Source organism: Dipodomys merriami, unplaced genomic scaffold (assembly GCF_024711535.1).
Source record: "Dipodomys merriami isolate MVZ:Mamm:240054 unplaced genomic scaffold, mDipMer1.0.p SCAF_11, whole genome shotgun sequence".
NCBI lineage: Eukaryota > Metazoa > Chordata > Mammalia > Rodentia > Heteromyidae > Dipodomys > Dipodomys merriami.
This window is the reverse complement of record NW_027202382.1, coordinates 15407334-15433147: the sequence shown is the minus strand read 5'-3', so window position 1 is coordinate 15433147 and position 25814 is coordinate 15407334. Positions and strand designations below refer to the sequence as shown.

The 25814-nt window shown below is 42.5% G+C and overlaps 1 protein-coding gene across 4 annotated transcripts; it reads right to left on the bottom strand.

Moving 5' to 3' along the window:
* Window positions 1–1527: 1527 nt before the first annotated feature.
* Clta (clathrin light chain A) lies at window positions 1528–25814 on the bottom strand. 4 transcript variants are annotated; one of them, XM_070009822.1, is made up of 7 exons: window positions 25461–25810; window positions 15588–15625; window positions 14492–14609; window positions 9330–9441; window positions 4143–4196; window positions 2905–2940; window positions 1528–1983 (listed from the first exon to the last, which is right to left on the bottom strand). In XM_070009822.1, the coding sequence occupies exons 1-7, from the start codon at window positions 25675–25677 to the stop codon at window positions 1812–1814; spliced, it is 747 nt and encodes a 248-aa protein (XP_069865923.1). In that variant the 5' UTR covers window positions 25678–25810; the 3' UTR covers window positions 1528–1811. The 4 variants fall into 4 exon arrangements, with proteins under 4 accessions (XP_069865923.1, XP_069865932.1, XP_069865940.1 ...); XM_070009831.1 differs by lacking the exon at window positions 2905–2940; XM_070009839.1 differs by lacking the exon at window positions 4143–4196.

Here is a 25814-nt window from a genome sequence, read left to right as displayed (position 1 = left end):
AGCAGTAAGCTATGTTGCTTTTAAGACCTAGCCTTGGGACTCATACAAGCTGTTTCATTTTATTGTCTAGTTTTTGTGGAATTGGATTTGAAAATGCGGCCTTGCCTTGTTAGTCAGGTGCTCCACCACTTGAACCATGTCTTGATCTGGATGATATAAAATCTTGTTACATTTTAAAACTGCATATCCTCCCTCAAGAAGCCCATCAGGTATAGGAGGCAAGACTGTCCAAACAGTTGCACCAAGTAAGTTACAGCCAGGTGCTGATGGCTCACATGTGTAATCCTACTCAGAAGACTGAGATCTGAGAATCCCAGTTCAAAGTCAACCTGGGCAGGAAAGTCTTGAGATTAACTTCCACTAAATTACCAAAAAGCTGGAAGTAGAGTTGTGGCAAGTGTAGTGTACCTTGAGCAAAAAGCTCAGGACAGCACCCAGGCCTGAATTCAAGTCCCAGGATGGACACACCCACCCCCACCTCCCACCCCCCCAACACAAAGAAGTTATATCAGGTAGAGGGTTACAGAGTTCAGGGAGGGAGCAAAGCATCATTGACATGGCTTTTGGATTGTAACATTTTGAATGGCAATAGAAATGCAGAGGGAGCTAAAGAAGAGGAACAAAAGAGGCCAGAAAACAAGGAAATGCTCACTAGGAAAGAGAGGAAAGAAAGCCCTTTTCCCATACATATATTAAAGTGCTGAGAGATAGTGGACCTTTTCCTTGACCATGGCAAGACTAACCTACTTTCTGAGCATACTACTAGTGTTTTCCTTAATCTCTATTTTATAAATACCAGGTGACAAGACCAAGGTTGCTACAGATGACTTTAATTGCTTAAAACAGAATTTAAAATGCCATATTCTACAAAGGTGTTCTTAGGGCAGAGAATGAACATGTGGGGCAGTCTGCTGGCAGTAACTGTAAACTGTAAATCAGCATGTTCTAATACAGCTTTCTGGGACAGCAACCTGCACTGTTCAACTCAGACACATAGTGGACATATTAAATTGACTACTGCCAAAAATGTTTTTTTTTTAATAGCTACATATATCTAGAACTGCATGACTACACTAGATGAACGAAGTTTACAATAGAAATAGGAACCTAGTATCCTTGGGATGGCACAGATCCAATATGCGCTACGGGAATTGAGGGACAGAGCTTGTCACACACACGTTGTCCAGACTCAGGTTCAATTACTGAATCCAACGGATGGTAACGGTCTCAACAAACAATACCAAGACAGATTCCTAAACTAACAGATAATGATGAACCCACCTTGGAGAAAATGTCTTAGGTTGGTGGGAAGATTTACAGGTGTCTTCCGGAAGCAATTCAGGTCACCTTTTAGTCAATGAATTCACTTTTCAAACAAAAATTTCCAAAGAATTTCATAGAAGAGAGAAATGTGGAGCTATTTTAGTTTAAATGGGGGGTAGAGGTCCCTAGAAATGAAGAAATTAGTTCTTCATCCCTTTAAGTATGCTTCCAAGCTGCAGCACAGCTAGAGGTCAATAAAGAAGCTTTGTGTATAATGTTTGAAACAAATTTATTCTCAGAATAATGCACAAAAGCACAGGTTGAGGCTACTGGTGGGAGTGTCCCTCCCCACCCTTTCTCCTCTCCCTTACTCTCTGAATGCCAGGGAGAACACAATTGAAGGAAACATGCAATCACAAACAATGATCAACTCTAAAGACAAAAGGTTTGGTCCAAAAGAACTCAACATAATTAATCCAATTACTGTGAACAGCCTCACTGAGCAGGATTAAGATATTGCAGATGTAGTGTTTCCACAGGGTGGCTCTTCAGTGCACCAGGGGGGCCTGCTTGAGGGAGATGAGGACTGAGCGCATGCGGGAGACGTCTTTGGCCTGTTTGCTGGACTTGGGGTTAAAGTCACACAGCCGTGCCACCCGCTCCCATTCAGTGCCTGGGGATGATTCATCAATGTCGTTTACAAAGGCTTCTTCTGCTGCCCTAGAAATGGTAACAAAACATGTTGGTTTAATGTAGAAACCCCCTACAGAGCAAGCTGGTGGCTGCCTTGCTACACAACAGTGAGGGCCTTTTCACCCCTGACTTGATGGCATTCTGGTCTTCCCAAGGCTAAGAGCACCTGGCCCGGGTCAGATTCAAGGGTGGCCAGCTCTCCTAGGCACAGGGTGCCTAGGCTGCTGTGTAAAATGGTGGAATACAGGTGTTCAGTTCAGGGCTCATTCTGTCTCTGTCTGACTGTCTGCTCATAAAGAGCATTAAAAGGCAAATCCTTGGCCAGCGACACATTGCTTTTAGGAACTGGAGCGAAGCGGCAGGCTGGTCAGTTACTTGGAAGTAGCTGTATTGAGTTTCAGGAAAATTTGAAACTTCTAAAAAGCCCACAGGTCATTGCACAATTAGCCTCTAGATTTATTCCTAAGGCTGGAGAGAAACAGGGCAGATCAAAAGGAATTTAAGACAAAGCTCCCATGCTAGCAGGCACTAAAGACTAAAGCCATTCTGGAAAGGGGTTTGTTAGGGCATTCTCTACTTCGGCCAAAAGTTTGCCATTTTCTCTCCAGCTGGGTGCCCAGGACCACTCAGGGCACACCCCAGCAGGAGAGCCAATGAATGTCAGCTGCTTTTTGGCAGGATGCCGCTCCAACATACTTTCACATCAAGTTCAGCCCACCCCCAGGTAGGCACTAACTGAAAGGACAGGGATAAGAGGTGGGAAGACACCATAGATTCATCTACTCCAACAAGCATCACGGGCAAAGCAAAAGCAATGGAGATGACCAGTCTGTGGGGACGGGGGTGGGGGTGGGGTGGCACTATCACAGGGATGGCCGTGGCAAACACCGCTGAAGCCTAGACTTCATGGCACACACAGTTAGGGGCAGTGAGAAAGGTTTACTTAACTGTTCTAGGCTGTAGCAAGGATGGTTTATGTTTGTGCTTAAAGGTGAAGAGAAGAAAAGAAACAAGGAGAGAAACTTTAGGTCAGATATAGAAAATGAGAATGAGCTCAATGCAGATGATCAGTAAGCTAGACATGCCCTTGCCACTCTTCTCTACGCTTGGGAACGTGCAGCTGGCTTTGCTGGACTACCCTGCTGCCCAGCAAAACCAGACTTGACCTTTCCAGTCTCCATTTCTACTCCAGAGAGAATGTGCAAAAGTCAGATCAAACACCACCTGTACATCCAGCATTTCACATGTCTCCTTGCAAATTTCCTCTGAGGGCCCGGGAAACCCAGTTCTAACAAGGTGAACATCTCAAGGTCATGGACTCTAAAAGGCTCTACAGACCTCATCTTGCCACCCAACTTCTACAGGTTTCTTTCTTCCTCTGTAATACCCTCATCTCCCTCATGTAGGAAGTTGGGTTTTCATTTTTAAGGATATAGTGGGGACTGGTTCCAATTCTTCAGCAACATTGCTTTGACAACAGGAATTCTTAAGAAAAAATACTTTCCAAAGACGTAGAATTTGGGGTGGGGAGGGGGATGCGAAGTGGATCATATTAGACAGCTATAGACATCTTGATCTCACAGCTGGGGGCTTATGCTAGGATTGGGGATCAGAAGCTGGCCACTCAACAGCAATTTCTGATATGTAAGACCACAGAAACAATGACAGACATCCACTGGAGAGAGCACCCTCTGCCTGAGAAGCAGGACCCCCACCCTCTCTGAAGTACAGAGTACAATGCAAAGTGCTGCTGCTGCTGCTGCTGCTGCTGCTCACAGGCTCAATTCCTCCTGGGATTTTTACCCGCTCCCAGTGGGAGGCACACTTTCCCACAGGGACAAGCAATGAAAGGGCCTTAGCAGTAGCGGTGCAGCAACAGAAAGAGGTCAGAATCCACCTAGGTCCCAAACCCTTCCTAGACAAGATCACAAAGGATCTACATTTTGAAAGGGAATTAGTTTGCCCCCCTCCAAGATCCCACATATGAGAACTGGCCATCAGAGGGTGTGGGGAATCCAGATTAACAATGGATCATATATATGCGCTTATCCACGCTTCAGGCAGCCCCCAGTGCCAATGTGAAATAGTTTAAAAAGCAAAGCAACTTGTGACAAAAAAGGAGCATTAACTCTTAACAAAAAGTAGAAAGAACCAAAACAAGAAAAGGAATTAGTTTTGCAACATACACATAACCAATCACGTCAGCGAAGGGTTGTTTGTAGAAAGCTTCATCTGCCACCCTAGACAGCAAGAGGTCCAAAAGGCAGGCAAGCAGGCAGGAAAAAAGAGAGAACATTGAGAAGCAGAAACATCTAAAATCCACAATTGAGGTGCAAGTGGGCTGAGAGGCTGCTCATAAGGCTCCCTCCTCAACCCTGGGAGGCTTCCAGTGGTAGATGATCCGGCAGGCCCTGGCTTCCCGGGAGTTTGCCACTGCTTCTGTGTGAGACTCCCCCATGACAGCGAGCAGGCAGCTTCTGCTCTGTGGCTTACCCAGCAATAACCTGTTTTAGGGACTCAATTATGGGTCAAACCCCTTCACATACATTACACTGATTCAGTCCTTAAATGTCACAACCTATGTATGCCACTGCCCTCTTTACAGATGAGGTCACTGAGGCTCAGAAATGAACCAGATGGCTCAGCTATAGCATGGTAGAAGTGTTCAGAACTCATAGTCTAGCCAACACAGTACTTTCAATTGTACATTAAAGTTGCTTCCTAGCTGGTGCATGCGCAGGAAGCCATCCTGCGCCATCCCATGTTTCTGCCAGCTCCAGTAAGTATCATTGGGTACTCACTGAATGCTGCCAGGCACCAGATGCACTCAATCTTAAAGATCTGATCTCAAAGCTTCAATTATCCAATTCTTGCTTCCCTATACCAGCTAATAGAGGATACATTTTCAGTATCCTAGAAACTTACGGAAAAAATGCAACTGAAGTGGTCTGCTGGCAGAAACTCCAGACTTGGGTCCTGGCTGCAGCTGGGTCCTGTGTGTCCCTGAGTAAGGCTTGCCTGGCTTTCACTAAGTGAAATCCAGAAATCCAAAAATCCTCCTTAACTCTCCCACAGATGGGAAAGCAGATAAACATGGCAGGGCTGTGGGCTAAGGAGGCAGATATACTAGGTGGAGCAATTTATACTGTAGAGGAGAGGCTGGTTTTTAACTGTTGTTCCAGGCTGAATGCCTGGGAACAGGCCCCCTTGTCCACTATAGTTGGGCAGAAAGAAACTTTGCTCAAGAAGTCTTAGCCTAACCCTTGCCAGGCCAGTTTATGGTGGGCAAGTGGCAAGGAAGAGACATTTGAAAAGATAATCATGTCCAGTTATTAACCTAAGTGTGCATATTCATCTAAAGCCAAGTTCTAGTAATTTTCAGTTTATTTTTAAACTCACCCATCCTCTTTTCATCTATCCAGTTTTGGTTTATACACAGATGTTTTGTGGAAATTTAGAGATGACAAAAGGAGCAGCCTGGTTCTAACTTGTAGTGACTCAGCAGGGAAACAGAGTTGTTTGTGGGCTGAGTAGGAGACAGAGGCAAGGCAGGCCAGCTTGTACAACCATAATCCTTCTAGTTTACATAAAGGGCTCAACCTAATTCATTTCAACTTCATCTTGCTCTCACTGGAAAAGAATAAAGATTTAATGACTCTTGTCAAGGCATCACTTAACAACAAAGACTTAAATGTGAGACTCTGCTCCTTTGCAGCTAGTCCTAAGACTAAAGAGCTTGTCCATGACAAGCAGAATCCCTGAAGCACAAACAGCAAACACAGCCGCCTGGCCTGTGTCCACTTCACCCAGCCCAAAGGACCTGAAAGCAACAATTGTGAGCCTGGGCAGGTCTGATGGGGCCTGGGACAGCCTGGGAGAGGGTGAGGAGAAATGCCTGACCACAGACAAGGTCTGCAGAACACTTCATTCTATAAATTGTTCCACAAGCGGCATGGGAAGATAATGTCTACCATTGCTAAGAATCATAGATTTCCTCAAACCGTTTCAAGCCTTGGCAGAGCTGAAGAGTATCAGCACAGAAGCCAATTGTAACAGGGAGAATGCTTCTCTTCTGGCTTGGAAAGGAACATGATCTGGGGTGGTCCTTCATGACTGAACTGTAGAAGCCACTAGTTTTGAGTCCTCAGAACCATATCCGCAGGCTGTCTGAATAATTCACACTCTTGTGCAGTTGACATTTAAATGGACAAGATAAAAGGAGGGAGATGCAGTGTGAGGAAAAACAGTAAACTACACATTCTGTATTAGGGAAAACCACCCTCCACAAGCACAATCCCTGGTCTGGCTGTGTTGCCAATGCCTCTAGTGACAGACTGGGTAGAGGGCTTCTGGAAGACAGCTGATCAGAGGATACTCAAAATTACCTAGATGCTCTTTCTACACCCAAGCCTCCTCTTCTGAATGCCTCTGATTTTCTGGCTTATCTCTGGGGTCCTTAACATCCAGCTGCTACAAGAATCACCCATGGATGGGCTGGGAAGGTGGCTCAGTGGTAGAGCGCTTGCCTTGCATGTCTCAGGCCCTGGGCTTGATTCCTCAGCACCACATAAGCAGAAAACCAAAAGCCGGAAGTGGCGCTGTGGCTCAAGTGGTAGAGTGCTAGCCTTGAGCTGAAGAGCTGAGGGACAGCACCCAGGCCCAGAGTTCAGGCCCCACAACCGGACTCAAAAAAAAAAAAAAAAAGAATCACCCATGGAGAATGACACCTGATGAAAATGAGTACCCCATTATCTTTTATAAAAATACAGAAAAACAGCAGGGAAAGTAATTAACTTTATAGGCATTAATGGCAGAAAACAATATTCAGCCAATATAAAAATCTACACGGTAGGTATATGACTATAGTTCATTCAGAGGCTGAAGCAGGAAGACCACAAATTCAAGACCAGCCTGGAATATATAGTGAGACTCTCAAAAAAGAGGAAAAAAAAAAACTCTAAGGTAAGATGCATGCCTTGGGAAGAAGCACCCTAAAGTGATTTTTTTGTTGTTGTTGTTGTTTATAAATATGAGGTCTCAATATGTAGCCTAGGCTAGCTCTGAACTTGCATGCTGTTCCTTCTGCTTCCTAAAAAACTGGGATTAGGCCAGGTGCCAATGGCTCAACCTGTAATACTATTCAGGTGGCTGAGATGTGAGGATCATGGTTCAAAGATAGCCTGGGCAGGGAAGTCTTTGAGACTTGTATCTTCACTAGAAAACCTGAAGTGGTGTTGTGGCTCAAGTGGTAGAGTGTTAGCCTTGAGCTGAGGAACTCAGGGACAGTGCCCAAGCTGAGTTCAAGCCCCACAACTGACAAAAAAAACAAAAAACAGAACAAACTGAGATTATATGTATATGCTACTACACCTGGCTTAATATTCATTAGCTTATTTTTACAATACTAAGGATGAAACCCACGGCTCACACATGCTAGATGAGTGCTCTATCACTGAGCTACATCTCCAGTGCCCCAAATGATTCTCAGTTGGCTCCTGCTTCCATCCTCTGCAGAATCAATGGCATGAATGTGAAAACCACTCTTTCTGTGCTAAATCATGGTGATGGGGGCAGTATACCATGAGCTTTATATAAACAGGCTCCGTCCTTTACTGCAGTTTCCACAAGGCAAATGACTGCGTTTCTAAACAGTTCTAGGCTCTTTGCATAAGGTATGTAAGTCCTTTCTCCTCTTTGGAACTTGAAGGCTCACCTGAGACCCGCCAAACCAACATTCTATAGTCCCAAGCAAAGAATCACGGCCCTACCTCCATACTCACAGACTCAAGGCTCTAAGACCCTAACAGGAGAAGAGGGAGCCCTTTCTCTACAGGAGTTCAGCAAAAGTGTATTGAAAAAATTGCTCTGACATGGAATCTAGTCTCAATAAATTCAATACTGAAATCTGAAAATCTTTTGATAAGCTGCTGAAGTCGCACTGACCAATATTTAGGGAGGGCGGCTTGTCCTGCCATGTACGTCAGAGCAGACTTGAGTGCTGAGGAAGCTTTGCTGGGGGAACACCAACCTAAACATCTTTCTGTACAGATCTGGACTTGTACCTGCTGGGAGGAGGGAGACACCCTGAATAAGCACAGGTTACCAGAGTCTGAAGCCGCCAGCATTCAGAAGTAGCTGCCGGCAGCCATCTCCTTACAAGTAAACTGCAGCAGACAGCAGCTGCCCCCACACTTGCTACAGAACTTCAAATGGAACCTTGACAGGCACTCCTTGAATATATCCCTCAGAGAAAAGTGACCAGTACCAAGGTTTAGGCCTGGCATCCAAGAGTAGCTGACAGGCCCAAGGATGACCAAAAAGACACAAGGAATGAAGGGCTGCTGTAGGAGAGTCCATCAGTTGTCCTACAATGTATCCGCTGGCTACAGAGCCACTGGCTCTCTCTTTCTCAGTAGATCTTCATCAACTACAACTGTCAGAAACAAGGGCACTTGACCCAATCTGCTTCTTGAATAAGTACAGGAACCTATGGCTCTACTTTAAAAATGAAAACTCTTCCCAGGCCTGGTCTGGCTTTTTCCACTGAAGTAAGTGGAGTGACTACTACTCAGTGAAAGACAGGCTGGAAACCTAAGAGGTGCAAGCATGCTAATCTGCCTTGCATGAGGAAAGCCAAGTTGCATATGCCTCTGGGCTACTTCCAAAAATGAAGGACTTCTTGAGAAGGAAGGACTTCCAAGAAGTGAGTGCACTGAAGACTACAGCTGCCACTTGGTAATGATATGAGAACACATGTATTTTCTCCCCATCATAACACAACCTTCAGCGAGTAAGTCAAAGATATTCTGAAAAAAAAAAAGCATTATTTAGAAGCCAATCCAAGATTTTCTTGGGCACAGGTTAAATACTCAGTGAACCCATAATTTTGAAGTCACCCACTGTGTTGGAACACCTAGTTACAGAGCCTATTTCCATGCTAAGGATCCCTTTGTGAAGCCTCTTTGAGAGGGCTGAGTTGTATTTAGGAGATGTAACATGACCAAGATTATAATCATCTTCAAAGTAATGAGATCCTGGTCCAGTCAGGAAAGTGACCTTTCATTTCAGGGCTCACCATTTTTGCCATATGGGCTGAATCTATGAAATAACTTTCCCTTTCCTGAATCACACTGTAACAGCAGAAGCAAATCAAAGCTAACCTCACTCTAGTTGGAATGGCTAAAGAATGAGCCAAATTACACTCACGAGACCCTGGAGACTTGCAGCCTCTGTGTTCCACGTACTTCCTTCCAAACCTGCCTCAAGACCTTTTATACTACAAGAGGGAAGAACCAAGAACCTAGACTGGATGCTGGGAAATGATCTGATGCACTCTTGGAAAACAAAGTGTGCTAGAACCACCGTGGACTGACCTGTTGTTTGCTTTTGTTTTCTGTAGCTGCTCGTCTTGTCTTGCATACCACTCTTCTAGCTCCTTTATTGCTTTTTCTTTCCACTCTGCTTCTTGCTTCCGAGAATTGGCATCTTTGAAGGGAGGGGGAAAAAAGACAACACAAATGAGACAAAACATAAATTTAAGTTTGCTTCATCAATTTACTTTTTGGTCTTATTGAACGTGTGATTTTGTGTGTGTGTGTGTGTGTGTGTGTGTGTGTGTGTGTGTGTGTGTGTGTGTGTGTGTGTGTGTGTGTGTGTGTGTGTGTGTGTGTGTGTGTGTGTGTGTGTGTGTGTGTGTGTGTGTGTGTGTGTGTGTGTGTGTGTGTGTGTGTGTGTATAGAATAGCGGGGAGCAAATAAAATTCTGGTTTCTTTCTCAGTACAACCAAGTCTTGGTTTCAGTGATGTGTGTGTGTGTGTGTGTGTGTGTGTGTGTGTGTGTGTGTGTGTGTGTGTGTGTGTGTGTGTGTGTGTGTGTGTGTGTGTGTGTGTGTGTGTGTGTGTGTGTGTGTGTGTGTGTGTGTGTGTGTGTGTGTGTGTGTGTGTGTGTGTATAGAATAGCGGGGAGCAAATAAAATTCTGGTTTCTTTCTCAGTACAACCAAGTCTTGGTTTCAGTGATCTTATTCCTGGTCTTTTATTCCATCCTATCCCAGACCATTGACACCAGCATAATTGTGACACCTTGGTGAGTCATTATATAAACCTTGCTCATGGAGCCAAATAAATTTAATTCAGTTGGCATTTTTTTTCACAGAGGAGAGGAGTGTGGAAATGTGTGTTTGTTCTAGGCACTACCACCTGAGTGCTCTATCACTTTGAGCCATGCCTCCAGCCTCTTTTGCTCCAGATAACTTTTTCTTTTTTTTGCCAGACCTTGTCTGGACTATTTACACTTCCCATATTGGCTAGGGTGACAGGTGTGCACTACCACTGCCAGCCTTTTCTGTTGAGATGGGGGGTCTCACCAACTTTTACCTGGGGTTGACCTTGAATCGCAATCCATCCAATCTCTGCCTCCTAAGCAGTTAGCATTAGAGATGTTGGCTAAAAAACTACTTTTAGTGGGGAGGGGGGGGGGGACCCTTTACTAGAGGAAAAGATGGCTCAAGAATCAGAGAATGCAGAATATAGATCATCAAAGTCAGTGAGGACCACAAAATGTCTACTCCTACTTAGACTGAAGAGTTTGTGGCAAAGCCAGGACAAAGGCTGCAAAAGAAGTGAATAATGAAGAGAGTCCAAGGGATAGACAAGCGATCATTATTAAGGAAACCGAAAGAGGGAAAAAAATACACATCTAGCAGTTTGCCAGACTGGATTCTCAAACATGAAGTTCCTGAAAATTAGAAACATTTAGCTAAAGAGTCATACATTAGGATTTGGGAAGATAAAAGAAATACATGCCACAACTACTGGGGCAATAGTTGATACTTCAAACATGTTCTTAAGGACATTCTTCCTGGCACCACATTTAAAATCTTTAGAACAATCCCCAAAAGATAAAGTCTAATCCCATTTTCAGTAGTGAGGGGAGAGGTGAAGCTCAGTAAATTTGAGTGAATGTCCTACGGATATTAGTGAATAGTGGAAACAAGATTCAAATCCAGGTCTGACTCTAAAGGTCACTCTCATTGTCACCAGAAATCCAGACAGTGCTGCAAGAGCAGACTAAGACCTAACTGTAATAAATAGTGTCTTCAAGAGGAGAGGAGATAGCAGGGAAAGTATCAAAGAACTCGAAGACAGAAATGAAGCATCTTTGGTCATATCTAGGGCCTTTACAAGAACTATCATAGAGTAATGATCTGTAGAAGTTATATCTGAAATAGTAAGAAATAGCCTAGTAGCAGCTAAAAACAGAGGGTTAAGATCATAAAGTTTTCACTTTGTTGTTTAATTTATCAGAAGGTGACCTTAGCATTCAGGAGGTTCCTCTTTCTTAAGAGTTTCCACTGACTCTCATGTATCAGGAAACTTCTGACTTGTGTCCATTTATGGCACAGTGGAATGGAGAACCCTGTGCTACACATAATGAGATGCTGTTGGCTGCCGGTACTATATAAGCAAAGAATCTGAATGCAAGATCTCCCTGGATAGTGTTGAAAATACTTTCAGAAAAGTATTTTTGAGAAGTAATTTAATATATTCTATTGATTATTACAATGTTTATTATATATTAAAACAAATTATCATGAAAATTTATCAGAAAAAAATGGTTTAAGTAAAATCGGGATCTTCTATATCAGGATGCAGTTACTGTACAAAGAAACATTTAAATTATCATCTGGCCTTTACAGATTTAGCAAGTGACAATGGAAGTGAGAATTCAGAATCAAACCAGGAGCTCACACCTGTAATCTTAGCCACTAAGAACTGAAGATTGCAGTTTTAATCCAGCTCTGGAAGACAAATCCAGTTAACCAAAAAAAGCTAGAACTGGAGGTGTATCTCAAGTTGGAGCGCACTAAGCCTGAATGAAAAGGCCAAATCAGAGTCTCAGTACTAGCACCAAAAACATAAAATACTCAGAATCCTTAGCTTGTTACAACAGAACACAGATCTAAGCCTGAACATAGATATGGGAAGAATGAGGAGCAAGATATACCGACAAGCACCTTATCTGGCCACCCTCACTGCTGTTCACAGAAATGTAAATAATTTATGAATGTGGGCACCAGCTAAGTTGTGAACTGCTGACACTGGTCCTGGTTCTCTATTTTTAGTTTTCTCACAGTTCTTGCAGGGAAAAAAGGTGAAACTGAAGAAACACCTTATTTGGGGACCAATTCAACTGGAATGCAAGGCCACTTCACTAAAGAAGGCATCTTGAATTTAAAAAGCAACTTCTCATGGCTTATTCCAGAGGTACCCAGCTTGACAAATGAAAATTTTCATTTATTAAAATTGAAGAATTGGGGGGTGGGGGGGAGGCTGGGAAGGGATGTGAAGGGTAAACAAAGGAGGAGGCTGCAATGCTTGATAAGAAATGTATGCATTATCCTACCCATGTAATTGTAACCCCTCTGTACAGTATGTTCACAAAAAATTAAAATTAAAAAAAAAATTGAAGAATTGTCTTAGTAACAACAGCCACATGTGACCAGTGGCTTCTATTTTGGATAGTGCAGTTGCCAAATATTTTCATCATCAAAGAAAACTACTATTGCATAGTGCTGCTGTATAAGGATGCAACAGTATGTCTCTTCTGAAAGCCACATAAATTGGACTAGAAATAAAAGACCTGACACTAATTGGCTGTTATCTGGGTCAAGGCCTTTCTTATTTTTGGGTGTTAGTTACCCCTTTTGAAAAATAAGAAGTCACATTTTCACTAGGTCAATGGTTCTCAAGAGAGAATAATACTGTCAACATGTGGCTACATGATGAATGCCACTATTTCTAGGAAATAATATATTCAGACAGTTATGTCAGATCAGTCAAAACAAAAGTTGTGTGTATGTATAAGACATACAAATGTGCCTAATTTATATAAAATAAACTATTGTGGTAAAAATAAATGAAAATTATTTAATCTATCAATTTTCATCTTCTTGGAACTGTTCTGTATTTGAAATTGCAACAAAGAACTAACAAAAGAATACACTGTGGATTACATCCTTACATCCTGCCATACTCCTCTAAACCACCATGTACAACACTAGCTCTCTCCTGTTCTTATGAAGTAAGTGATACTCCAGGCCCGCAACACTTTTACCAAAGGCCAAGGTGGCTAGTGTCAATACTGGGCTTGGCCTGCCTAAGTTTTATATATATATATATCATACATTTAGAAAGTACTGTGGCTGGAAGGAATGGCTATGGACCTTGAAGCAAGGCAGAGTGAGACTGAGACTCTACTACTTCATAGCTGTGTGTTTCAAATACTTATTCTAACTATGACCCACTTACTTCATCTGTAAAAAGCAAAAATTTTCCTTACAGGGATGGTAAAGTTAAAAAAAAAAGTGTACACATTTTCTGTCAGGCTTTGGATATGTGTTCCCCCCCCCCAAAAAAAAAAAAAAAAACTTCATGTGATAAAAATTTGGTATCCAGCTAATGGCAGTTATTAGGAAATGACTGGTTGGTTCATAAAGACTCTGACATCATTATTATTATTTTTTTGATTGGTCGTGGGGCTTGAACTCTGGGTCTGGGTGCTGTCCCTCAGCTCTTCAGCTCAAGGCAAGTGCTCTACCACTTGAGCCACAGAGACACTTCTGGTTTTCTAGTGGTTTATTGGAGATAAGAGTCTTACAGACTTTCCTGCCTGGTTTGACTTTGAACTGTGATCCTCAGATCTCAGCCTCCTGAGTAGCTAGGATTACAGGCATGAGCCACAGGTACCCAGTGGCTCTGACATTATTAATGGATCAATCCATTGATGAATTCATCATTGATAAAACTATAGAGAAGGGATAAAAACTATGGAAGGCAGGGTCTGATTGGAGGAAGTTGGTGCCTTCAGAGTATATATCCTGTCCTTGGCCTTTTCTGTTCTCCTTCCTGGCTGCCATAAGGCAAATAGCTTTTCTCCATCATGACCTTCCACCATCATGATGTTTCAGCCCTGCCAAAGGCCCGAAAGTGGCCTGCAACCAGCCTAAAAGCAATGATGACAGCGCTAAGCAAGAACCGAAACCTCTGATGTTGTAAACTAAATCTTTTCTCTTATAAGAATTTTGTCAAAGCAGAAAGTAACTAACACATCTCCCATATATTCCTTGTATAAGTGTTACCTTAATCCTTCAGATAACTATGAAGCTCTCCTGCATGGAAATAATATTTTCAAGCTTACAAAGCACTCTCATAAATAGTACCTTAGACTACCCTTAAGGTCAGTAATGCCAATCTTCCTTCTCTGATGATGACACACTCTGAAGGGTTTGAACCACAAAACGCAAAAGGCCCACAGTTGCCCAGTCTTTCACTGCAGTTGAGGGCTCTTTCCATAGATCACTGTGTTCTTTCTGGAGAGGTGGCTCTTTTGAGTTACTGTATTACTCACACAATAGCCTAATCAACATGAGGCATCTCCCATGAGTGTTCTTATCTTCAAGTTAAAAAGGATAAAAGCAGAGTTAACAATTCAATTGAAAACAGATACTCAAAGACAAAAAGAGATTGCTTTCTTACCTAGGGCTTCCAAGCGTTCAGTTTGCTCTTCTCTCCATTTACGAATACTTTCAGGCTCTGACTGTAATCGGTCCACTTGTGAAATAGCTGCGTAACTGTCTGTCGGACCATTACTCTCCTTAACACAAAACACAATTGCAGTCTATCAGTACCAAAAACTCGTTCCTGAAATGAGCTTCATAAAAATTAGAACCTTTGGTTACATGCAGCACTGGTGGCTATTGCAGAGTATTAAGGAATTACCTTAAAAGTGACAGTATATCCTTACATGGCAATAGGAGCTTTAAACATTACTGAACTGAATCGTCACTATATCATGAGGGTGGCAGAATAGTTGTTACCTTACCTGTTAAGAAGTGGGACACAAACAGGAGCTAGGAAAGTTGGGGGTGGGTGGATAATAGAATGTATTAGGAAACCGTGTGAGCAGTTTGTTTCCTCACTTGACACAGATTCTGTGGTATTTTCAAAGTGACAAAGCTAAGTACAGAGCAAAACAAGGCCTAGAGTCTAAGACTTCAAAATATTATTACACCACACAAAAACAAGTCATTAAATACCATCTAATCAAAACATAGTAATTAAGAATTTTTAAATGTAGTTACTACAGTTAAGAGAGAAAAGGGAAAAAAAAGGCAAGCAAATATGAGTCAGAGCAAATGTGACAGAACTCCATTATAGTAGGTTAGATTTGAAGACTAACATCAAACATTAATTTTTTAATCAAATAAGTATTAATCATTAGACTTATTCTACTTGCTCAACTGGGGAATATTAACAGCTTAACCTTGCCAGACTAAATTACTTAAAATATTAGTGACTAACTTATTACAGTGCTTGATATACTATTTAAATTGACCATTGTCATCATCACAAAGGGCCATCTTGAAAATAAGCAAGCTAACACTAGCTGGCTCTATGGATGCCATCTCTTTTTAAATTCTCCTCTTTGGAAGGTTATATGCCTACCACCTACTAATATAACCAGAAAAGTCAGAGAAGTTAGAGGACCAGGGTCTCCATTGAGAGCAATCAATGCTAATCACAGAAAGGCTCCAGGATCATTATCATTCAACATTATCAGAGTATTCTGTACCTGATAGTATTCGCCATTCATCACTCCATCAACAGCATCTGTAAGATATAAGATTTTAGTCTGTCAGTTGGGGCTGGTTAAATACAAACCAAAGAATTACACAGTGGAATATAGCACTGAATACTTTAGGTATTATGAATTACTAAATACTATCCCTTTGGTAGGTATTAGATACAACTCTTTTTTTTTCTTCTTCATTAATGAAGAAACTAAGATGTGCTATAGCCAAATAACTTCTTCAAAATGTGGACAAATCTGTCCCCAAGCTCCCAGTTCCATGATTTTATTTTCTGGCCAAGAGAGATGACAAATGGAACCCTAACAGAACTGCTGCAATGAGTTACTTCTCTTTGAAAGTTCTGGCAAAGTCTGGCTTGGAATTCCAGTGAGCAGAAATGTACAGCTCCATTTTCAAACAAAGCTGCTTTTTTCAGCCCATACTGTGGTTTAGAGTAGGGGTGACACTAGGGTCTACACTGAGACTTATTGATTCTTCTTACTTGGAATTAGGGCAAAGCAGTTTTTAGTATCCCAGGGCTATTACAGTGTTGGTAGGAATGTAAACTAGTACAAACTACTCTGGAAGACTGGAGATTCCTCAAAAACCTAAACACAGAATTTCCTCATGACTGGACCATACCACTCTTGGGCATCTACCCAAAATATTATGTCAAGATACTGTAAAGACACTTCTTCCACATCCACGTTCATCATGTACTATTTACAATAGCCAAGTTAGGGAAATAACCCAGATGCCCTATAATTGATGAGTGGATCACGAAAACGTGGCATATAGATAGATAGATAGATAGATAGATAGATAGATAGATAGATAGACAGACAGACAGATAGATAGATATACACAATGGAATTTTACTCATCCATTAGAAAGAATAATATGTCATTTGCAGGGAAATGGATAAACCTAGGGAAAACCATGTTAAGTGAAGTTAGCCAGGCTCAGAGAGACAAACAGTGTATGTTGTCTCTCATATGTAGAAGCAAGATCTAAATATGCATGATAACATATAAAGGCTCAATGTACTTACACACAATCCAAGGTTCTAATTCCTCTGAACTAAAATACCATTTATCAAACTTTATACTTTGGTGGGGGGGGTGGGGGGAGGAGGATTGGGTGGGGGAGAGGGGGAGGATGGGAAGGGGAAACAAAGGCTACAATGTTTGATAATAAATATACTCATGGGCTGGGAAGGTGGCTCAGTGGTAGAGCGCTTGCCTTGCATGCATGAGGCCCTGGGTTCGATTCCTCAGCACCACATAAGCAAAAAAAAAAAAAAGAAAAAGAAAAAGAAAAAAGCCGGAAGTGGCACTGTGGCTCAAATGGTGGAGTGCTAGCCTTGAGCTGAAGAGCTGAGGGACAGCGCCCAGGCCCAGAGTTCAGGCCCACGACTGGACCCCCCCCCAAAAAAAATAAATAAATATACTCATTATCTTGCCCATGTAATTGTAACCCCTCTGTACAGTATTTTCACAATAAAAATTTTAAAAAATACCATTTATCAATATGAATAGCAGCAGTGGAAATGTGTTTGTGGGAAAGGAACAATAGGGGGCACACGAATGGAGTGAGGGTGAGCAAATGTAGTCATTATAGCTAGTGTACATTATATTAAAATATCAATTACAAGCTCCTGTAATCCTAGCTACTCAGGAGGCTAAGATCTGAGAATCATGATATGAAGCCAGCCTGGACAAGAACCAATTAACCACCAAAAAAAAAAAAAAAAGCAGGAAGTGCTAGGTGCCAGTGGCTGAGGATCTGAGGAATGAAAGATCTGAGGGACAGCGCCCAGGCCCAGAGTTCAAGCCCCACAACGGACCAAAAAAAAAAAAAAAAAAAAGAAAGCAGGAAGTGAAGCTATAAGGCAAGTGATAGAGTGCTGGCCTTGAGCAAAAAGCTTAAGGACAGCACCCAGGCCCTGAGTTCAAGCCCCAGAACCAGCACATATACACACAGACAGGCATGCATGCAAATGTGATGAACCATCTAGTCTTTTTGACATAATTAACTATTCATGTTTTCATAAATAAGAAAGAGCATCTCAGAAGTGAGAGAAATGTCTAAGACCTATTTATAACCCTGGCTTTCTCAGCCTCCCAAAACTGTGATCAATAAATTTCATGTTTTATTTTTTCATAAATTTGAAGTTATATAAGCCAGACCTATTTTAAAATACATAGTATTAAGTAAGGAAATTAGAATTTTCAAAGTTTTAGAGGGAGAAAAGGCAACCAGACAAAGACCCAGCATTATAGGGCCTGCTGTCTTGAGCTGGCAATACAGTAATTGTCATGAACTAAAGGCAGTCCCACTTCTGGCTTTTTCTGTTTATGTGGTACTGAGAATTTGAACCCAGGGCTTCATGCATGCATGCTAGGCAAGCACTCTACCACTAAGCCAACTTCCCAGCTCTCAAGGCAGCCTTTAAAGGGGCATATCCTGGTCAATCCACCAATTCCCACAGTTCCACTAACTAATTTTTAAAACTCTTTTCTGTGTTTTACTAGTTTTATTACTAGACTACCAGCTAAGTAATTTCTAAGCCCTGCTAACATAACAGCTCTGAGAGGAGGTATGTGCCGAGCTGTACTATGCCTATCCTCTATCTTCTACTGCTAGCTGCTTGGAGCTACTATCAAAGCTTCCACTGACTTATTGTATCATTTATTGGCTGGCTGGTCAATTTATAACCCACTGTGTAGGGCTTCTATTATTTTATCCCATTTTTTTCTTTCAACTTTAGTGACAATCTTATAGAATGGAAGATGGAGAAGATAAAAGCCTTAAAGTCACAGGAAGAGTGCCAGGTAATTATGGTGAGCCAGTGTTTTGAGGTCGTCACAGGGCAGTGCATAGCAGTATCAGAGCTTCCCTAGAGGCTTGGGGCACAGCAAACCATTCCTCTTCCTTCTGACACTCTTAACTAATTAAATCCAACCAAACTGTCTATTTCTAAGGTCAATGCTAATATTTTAACCATTCTTTGGGTCTCTTGCTTCACCCAAGTCTCTTCCCTTTGGCTTAGGGGTAACTAAAAACTTTTATAGATTATATTCCCACTGATACTAAAACATTTATTATTTTGCAAAAAAAGGGGAGGGAGAGAGGAATGAAGACAGAAGAAAATGTTTATAATCCATCACTGAGTCCTGTACATTTAGTTTGTCTCATGAACATACATTTCTTTCAGCCAAACAAGCCTCCTCTGATATATGCCTTCTAGTAATCCATTCATTCGTATCATCATTAAGTTTTCAGTTTTCCTATACACATGTATCAGCACTTCACACACACACTCACAACTTGGCATATATATCAGCATTTCACATACACACACACACACACACACACACACACACCTTGGCATATGTGTAGGGTTCCTTGTAAGGTGAATAGGTAGGCATTCTAGAAAGAGTAGATAATGATACCATTTTCTCTTTGCAGTATATTTATGTATATGTGTGTGTGTGTGCACGTGTATACACACACACACACACATATAATTTTTTTTTTGGTCGGTTGTGGGGCCTGAACTCTGGGCCTGGACACTGTCCCTCAGCTCTTCAGCTCAAGGCTAGTGCTCTACCACTTGAGCCACAAAGCCACTTCTGGCTTTTTCTGCTTCTGTAGTGCTGAGGAATTGAACCCAGGGCCTCATGCATGCAAGGCAAGCACTCTACCACTGAGCTACCTTCCCAGCCCAATTTGTGTATATTTTTAAAAATTGCATGTGAGGCTGGGTGCTAGTGGTTCATACCTGTAATCCTAACTACTCAGGAGGCTGAGATCTGAGGATGACAGCTCAAAGGCAGCCCAGGCAAAAAATGTCTGTGACTCTTACCATCAATAAACTCAAGTCATAGACGCTAGCCTTAAAAAAAAAAATCTCAGGGACAGCACCCAAGCCCAGAGTTCAAGCCCCAGGACTGGCCAAAAAAAAAAAAAAAAAGCAGGGCTGGGAAGGTGGCTCAGTGGTAGGGCGCTTGCCTTGCATGCCTGAGGCCCTGGGTTCGATTCCTCAGCACCACATAAGCAAAAAGAAAAAAGCCGGAAGTGAGGCTGTGGCTCAAGTGGTAGAGCGCTAGCCTTGAGCTGAAGAGCTGAGGGACAGCGCCCAGGCCCAGAGTTCAGGCCCCACGACCGGACCCAAAAAAAAAAAAAAAAAGGCATGTGAGATAATCATTATTAGTGTTGCTAGGGCTAAGGTGTAGCTTAGTGGTAATGTTTGCCTAGCACATGTGAAATACTGTATTCAGTCCCCAGCATGGTGAAAAAAAAAAGTGCTAAACTTGCCGGGTGCTGGTGGCTCATGCCTGGCTCACACCTATAACTGTAACTACTCAGGAGGCTAAGATCTGAGGATGGTGGCTGGAGGCCAGCTCAGGCAAGAAAGTCCAAGAGGTTCTTATCTTCAATTAACTACCAAAAAAAAAAAAAAAAAAAAAAAGAAAAAGAAAAAAAAGAAAAAGCCAGAAGTGGAGCTGTGCCTCAAGTGGTAGAGTGCTAGGCCTGAGCACAAAGGCTCAGGGACAGCACCAGGCCCTGAATTCAAGCCCCAAAACAAACAAACCAACAACAAATCCAACAAACCAAGAACAAAACAAACCAACAAAAACAAAAAAAAGTGCTGTAACTTGAGCAAGCTAGAATAACAAAAGAAAGATTATCTGTTAATTTGATACATGAATACAAACCATGGGATCTAAGCAGATTGCAACCCACCTCAGCTTTGATCTGTTTCAACTACAGGTTTGTATATTTCCACTAGTTCAAAATACTTACCGTATTTTTCTTAACTTGTTTACCTTAGCTGTTTTACTTTTGTGCTACTTAACTTTTTCTAATGCTAGGGATCAAATCCAAGGCCTCATGAACACATGCTCTACAAAGGGTAATCATTCCCAGCCACTCCTGTGTTGTACTCAAGACAGCCTTTTTAGTAACTTTTAGTACATTTTTACTCTTTGCTTAAAAAACTTACTAGCTTTGGAGTAGCAGAGCAGTATCCTTGAGCAAAAAAATTAAGGCAAATCACCCGGGCCAAATTCAAGCCTCAGTACTGGTGTGTATATTCACGCATACATACACACATGTATAACATACATCCAGTTAGAAGCTGTAAATGGTGGTGGTGTACGACTGTAGTCCTAGCACTCAGGAAGCTAAGGCAGGAGAACTGAGAATTTGAGACCAATTTGTCTTAACCAAATCAAACCAAACCACGAGTTAGAGGTAGCATACATTCTTTACTGAAAACTGACATATTTAACTGTTCCTCTTTGTTAAATTCCCTGTTGTAGAATTGCTGGATCACCAGATATATTTCTAGACCTACATTGACTAAAGACTGCTTTATCATGCTTTTTAAACTTTTGCTAAATAAACTGATAGTAAGGGAGAAAAAAAAAAAAAACAAAGGAAAAACTTCATGGAGACTTGTTACAAGGTATTAATATACCTCACACTTGATTTTTTTTTTCCCTTGCTGAACTTAGTTTTGGCTATTTTTTGCCTTATCTCTAAGTGTTCTGTATGTGTAGCCCAGTCACATTGCAAATATTTTCCTCAATTTGTCTCAATTTTTTCTTTTTTTGGGGTCCGGTCATGGGGCCTGAACTCTGGGCCTGGGCGCTGTCCCTCAGCTCTTCAGCTCAAAGCTAGTGCTCTACCGCTTGAGCCACAGCACCACTTCCGGCTTTTTTCTTTTTGCTTATGTGGTGCTGAGGAATCGAACCCAGGGCCTCAGGCATGCAAGGCAAGCGCTCTACCACTGAGCCACCTTCCCAGCCCCTCAATTTTTTCATTTGTATGTAGGCACTGCCAATTCCTCCTTTATGTTACCACCATTTGCTTTTATACTGACAGATACTTCTATTATTTTTTTAAATGTCTTTCTTTAATACACTTGAAAATTTTTTGTGTAAAATAGAAGAATGAGATAGTTTTAAATCCTAGAGCCTACACAAAGCCTAGTCTGGCTAGTCCCATATAATGGTTAATATATTACAACTAACATCTCATCTATCCAGTTAATAAATTCCACCCCAGGGCCACTTTCAGAAGAAAAAAAAACTTTGATCATTATTTCATATACCAAACTAGAAGTAACCTTCATCCTATACTTCCTAAACTACATGCTGCCTGCCCTTTGCTCTGAGACCCATCCAGACTCTACTATGTGCTTTGAGTTCTTCACTGTACTACTGTATCAACATTCTTTACTATGGTATGAACTTGGAGCCTGTCCCTTGTATGTGGACATTTTAGCACTCAGCCATGCCTCTATCCTGATTTGTTTTTTTTTTTTTGGGTCCAGTCGTGGGGCCTGAACTCTGGGCCTGGGCGCTGTCCCTCAGCTCTTCAGCTCAAGGCTAGCGCTCTACCACTTGAGCCACAGCACCACTTCTGGCTTTTTCCTTTTTGCTTATGTGGTGCTGAGGAATCGAACCCAGGGCCTCGGGCATGCAAGGCAAGCGCCCTACCACTGAGCCACCTTCCCAGCCCATCTATCCTGTTTTTTGATAGTTTGTTGTTCTTTTTTTTTAGATGAAGCCTAGCAAATTTTTCTGTCCAGCTGGCCTTGAACTATGAGTTCTAGATTAGTCTCCTAAGTAGTAGAATTAGTCTCCTAAGTAGTAGAATTACAGGGGTGAATAATCAGCAAGTATAAATCAACTGACCCAAGAGTCAAAGGTTAGTCCACTGCTATAGAAACATACAGAAAGGGATACCTAGAGCCACTGACTTAATAGGACAACTAAGCTAAGCAACTCAATAATTCAGAAGGAAACTTTCAAGGCCATCTTAGGAACTCCAGAAAGAAACAAGGGCCAGAATAAGTTTCCAACAGGAAAAAGACTGTCTCAAAACAGAAGTTACCAGGTTCCTAAAACATACGAAGCCAAGCAGAACTAGGTCTGTATCCCAACTGAGAACAGTTAGCTTGCTACACTAGGATCACTGCTTAATGTCCAGTGACTAGTTCTCATCTGAAATGAAACACTACCACTTTGCTTTCAGTTACGGCACAATTCAGAAAGAATAAGGAGTAATGACATTTTCTAACTGTGCAGTATTCTTTCAGTATTATACATGACACTTCTACCAATGAAATTACTCCAGAAAGCATCCCTTTTCTACCTCTATTTTTCTCTCCAAGAATGGACTTGTCCAAAGCACAATGCCTTGTTGTACTTCTTAGTTCCTTGACTACTTCTGTTCTCCTCCCACCTCAGCCCACATTATGGGGGGATTTTCAATAGCCCCACTTACACTGGCTGTCTCACTGACCAGTCCATTGTTCAATATCCCTACCACCACCACAAAGCCACTTCACCCAGTTGGTTACCTCCAGCCTCTAAATTTTTCTTCTCACTTCCTAACAACCGAGTTCACAGATCTCTTTCTTTCTTCCTGCACCCATTTTTCACAGTAATTTTCTTCAAGGCTGAATAAAGCAAGTTTAACCTCCCCCCCCCCTTAATCTTTATCTCTTTGATAGCACATCAGTAAGAGCATCCTAAATACACCTCCAAAGCCTATAAGCCTCATAATTACTTCTCCTTACCTGAAGGATATAGCAGCTAGACCTGAAAGATATAGCAGCTAGAATTAAGTGGATTCTTACTATACACCAGTAAACATTTTACAGACAGTTTTTTTTGGCTGTATTGCGGTTTGAACTCAGGGCTGTGCATACTTACTATATACCAGTAAACATTTTACAGACAGTTATTTTTGGCTCTGTTTGAACTCAGCGCTGCGTACTTGCTAAACAGATACTCTACCGCTTTAGCCATGCCTCCAACCCCAAGTTCAAATGTAATGCTAAAAACATTGTGCCATATATTATCACCTTTTACAGAAAAAAGGCTGAGCAGTGATGCAGTTTTATAAATCATCTCAGACAACAAAGCTAAAACCACATTCAAAGAGCAAGGAAAGCCTAAAATGGGGGGGGGGGAGAAAGGGGGAGGGGGAGAGGAAGGGAGGGCGAAAAGGAGAGGGACAGAGAGGAAGGGGGGAGGAAGAGAGGGAAAAAGAGGGAGGGAGGGGGAGGGGGAGAGGGGGAGACAGAAAGAGAGAGAAGTTCTCTTATTCTTAAAGTGCTGAGTGCTGCACTATTACCAACAGTCAAGGATCTGGCCTTAAGTCACTAAATGCTTAGTTCACTAAGAAAAGCTTTCCCAGGAACTAAGTCAGCAATCACCCCTTTCCTTCCCTTTGCTGAATGTTTGATGAATAAAGGACCAAAGTATCCAAAGCTATTCTCTCCTTTTCACTTTTCAAACTGTCTACCACCAAGAGCTGTGTGTTTTGGCTCATTCCTTCCATGTGTCAGACACCCTTGCTCCCAAGAGTGATCACTAATAACACTGTTTTTGAATCACAAGTCTTCTGAGTCCTGCTTTGCCCAATCCTTGCTATCCAGAACAACCACAATCTTTCTTTTATCTCAAGACACCTTGCCTAAACAAACTGCAATGGAATGTAGTACAGCTTAAAGGTCAGGAAACTTGGGGCTCAGCTATTAACTCATCTTTTTTTTTTCTTAAGCAAGTCATCTCACTAGTATTCATTTTCTATTAAATGAAGCGGGGAGGGGGGGTACTAATTAAGGAGTAAAAACTTTTAATCCCCAGCCTAAGGAAAATAGCTCTTAATCACTAAATCAACTTCATATCCTTATCACTGCCTAGTTCTGTCCAATCTGCTTGCTGTAAATTATATATTTTGTCACATTATAAGTGCTTTAACTCAAGAGGCTGTAATCCCCCTCTTCCTAAAAATATTCTGTCTGGCATAGTAATGTGAGATTTCTGAATTTAAATAATACACAACACTACTCTACTGAACCAAAGCCTAAGTCTTCAACATTTCCTAACTGTTCTATGCCCGGCCTGTTTTACTCATTTATGTTCGGTGCCTGGCTCCTTAAGGACAGAGTTTAGGGTAGTATAGACATTCTTATTTTCCCCAATGACACCTTACTCTCCTATAAGTGAATTTTTTTTCCAGACAAACTCTATGTTGTTCAGTTTGGTCTTGAACTCGTGATCCTCCTGCTTCAGTCTCCTGAGTAGCTAGATACAGACACTCAGCTTAGTTTCTTGTACATGAAAAGCCATTGTCCATTCTCCTAATTTCCTACTTCCTGGTACTAATGAGCATGTCTTTCCCACTCTTTTCTCCTACACCACAATCTTAAGCATCAAACCCAGGTAAGGCATTCAGGTCAATTTTTTTCTCTCCCTTCCCAACTCCTTACGCTCTCTAGTCGTCTCCTTTCCCTCCCTAAGTAGTGAAATCTTGGACATTTCCTAAGAAAAGCTGTTCCCAGAGGAACAAGTCTTAGCCGTGACACAACCAAAGAATGGCAAACATCTATCACTCTTGGCCAGTTTCTTTTCCCAGGGTCGGACCATCTTTCTTGAGTTTCATATTGATTCCTAACCCCCCACTCTGCACTGCCATTTTTGATCGTACGTCTCAATAATGACACTGTTCCAAGTCTGGCCAAAATGCGCCAATGCGGATGATTCTGAGTTCGGGCTTAAAGGGCAGCGAGTGTTGAATGAAAAAGTTGGACGGGCTTTCGGACTACTGAGTCTCCTAGCCACGGTGTTTGCTTTCTCGCTCTGCTGGGGCCCGACCGCACTCAGGCCCCCTTGGGGAACCGGGGCAGGTCCCGGAGGCCGAGGTTGGTGCCGGCGCGACCGGCTGGGGGGGTCTCGTGTCCTCCGGGCGCTCGCTTCTAACCTCTCCGGTTCGGCCAGGAGAACGCACACGGAAGCGCTCGATCCTACCCGGGGCCGCCGTCCCCGCCCCAAACGCGCCCACATTCTCACCCGGACCCCCCGGCGGCTCGCCGTGCGGCTGAGGCCCAGGGGCGCCGCCGTCCAGGATGGCGAAGGCCTCGTCGTTCTCGATGCCCGCGATTTCGCTCTCCTGCTGCGCCAGGAAGGCTGCGGCCGGGTCTTCCTCACCGGCGCCGGCCACTCCATTCCCCAGCGCGGGGCCTCCGGGAGCGCCGGCAGGGGCGCCGAACGGGTCTAGCTCAGCCATGGCGGGCAATTCAACGGCGCAGACACCAACGTCAAGAGACAACCGACCGACCCACCAGAACTGCACAGGGAGGCAGCCTCTGTGGTGGCGACTACGAGCGGAGGACAAGCCGGAGGGAGGGAGAAGTAGAAGCGGAA

Bases quoted from the DNA above. Each gene is read 5' to 3' on its own strand.
- Clta (XM_070009822.1), bottom strand. From the start codon at position 25,677: ATGGCTGAGCTAGACCCGTTCGGCGCCCCTGCCGGCGCTCCCGGAGGC. The intron at 14,610-15,587 runs GTACAGAATACT...TTTTGTGTTAAG, and splicing joins TGAATGGCGAATACTATCAG to GAGAGTAATGGTCCGACAGA. The intron at 9,442-14,491 runs GTAAGAAAGCAA...CTCCCTTCAAAG, and splicing joins TGAACGCTTGGAAGCCCTAG to ATGCCAATTCTCGGAAGCAA.